Source organism: Eimeria mitis, genomic scaffold (assembly GCF_000499745.2).
Source record: "Eimeria mitis Houghton genomic scaffold, Emh_scaff4609, whole genome shotgun sequence".
Taxonomy (NCBI): Eukaryota; Apicomplexa; class Conoidasida; order Eucoccidiorida; family Eimeriidae; genus Eimeria; species Eimeria mitis.
In genome coordinates this window covers 1-1,044 of record NW_013572917.1, presented here as the reverse complement: position 1 = coordinate 1,044, position 1,044 = coordinate 1, and the positions used below count along the sequence as shown (strand labels likewise).

General features: G+C 55.7%; 1 protein-coding gene across 1 annotated transcript; it reads left to right on the top strand.

Annotated features, from left to right (window-relative positions):
* Nucleotides 1–121: 121 nt before the first annotated feature.
* Nucleotides 122–967, top strand: EMH_0076510 (uncharacterized protein; the record flags this gene model as incomplete). The annotated part of the gene is made up of 2 exons (XM_013499730.1): nucleotides 122–290; nucleotides 393–967. 2 exons carry the CDS (start codon nucleotides 122–124, stop codon nucleotides 965–967), a joined length of 744 nt encoding a protein of 247 aa, XP_013355184.1.
* Between the last annotated feature and the right edge of the window lie 77 nt (nucleotides 968–1,044).

The window sequence follows — 1,044 nt, the reverse complement described above, 5'->3', positions numbered from 1 at the left end:
CCCTGCTTCCTTTAAGTACCTAGTTCCGCTTAAGTTGGCACTGTGATATATTTTGTTACTGGGGCATCTGTGCAGGAACACTGCGAGGACTCTAGCGGAGGCGGGGGTGGGAGAGGGAGCCATGCTGCTCGTTCTCAACGAAGCCCCTGCACCTCCAGTGACAGCCGCCTCTCGTGTTATTTCTGGTGCCACTCAAGAGCGTACACAGCGGGTACAGCAGGCACCGGCGCCCGCAGCTCGAACGCCGCAGCGGCAGCAACTTCCTGCCACATTGCCCTTCGATTTCTCAAGTACGCAGCAGCACATACTGCAGTGCACCGTTTGAGTGCACCGTGAACTTATTTGGCATATGGAATGTAATCGTTCGCAACTCTGCCCGTCTCTGCATACAGGCATCGTCGTGGACGGTGGTCGAGTCGCTCAGTTCCCCGCGGGGGGGAATAATGGGCCACCCCCAAGCACATCTTCTGCGCCTGCTTCCAGTACTGCCACCTCCCCACTTGCCCCTGCAGGGGGAACTGCTGCTGCGTCATTGACATCTACCATAGATGCACAGGTAAAAGCACTGATCCGGCGCCGCGCAGAAGAGGCGGTGGCCGCAGCAACAGCGGATCCCGCATCCCTGAGCATCATCCGAGTACAGAATCCAGTCATTGGAGATGCCATAAAAGCTGCTGTAGATGAGCGCCAGGCAGCTACTCTTCCAAGAGGAACAGATGCAGCTCAACCAGCGGAGGCTGGAGCAGCGATGAAGCAGTTGATGGAACTCCTAGAAAAAGAATATGAAGCTCAGAAAAAGGTAAGGTGCAAGCATGTTGTAGGGGGCCCACCCGGCTCTGTTGCCTCTGCTGCTCTTGCTGCTGCCTGCTCCATCTTAGCCTGCGTTGACAGACTGTACGACTGCATCGAGAAGCAGCAACTGCAACCAAAACAAATCTATGCAATTCTGTCTCCCTGTACAGGCTGAAAGCGATAGGTTGAGGCGTATGCAGGCAATACAACGGGATCCGCTATCGCAGGAGGCTCAGCAGTTCTTGCTAGAGG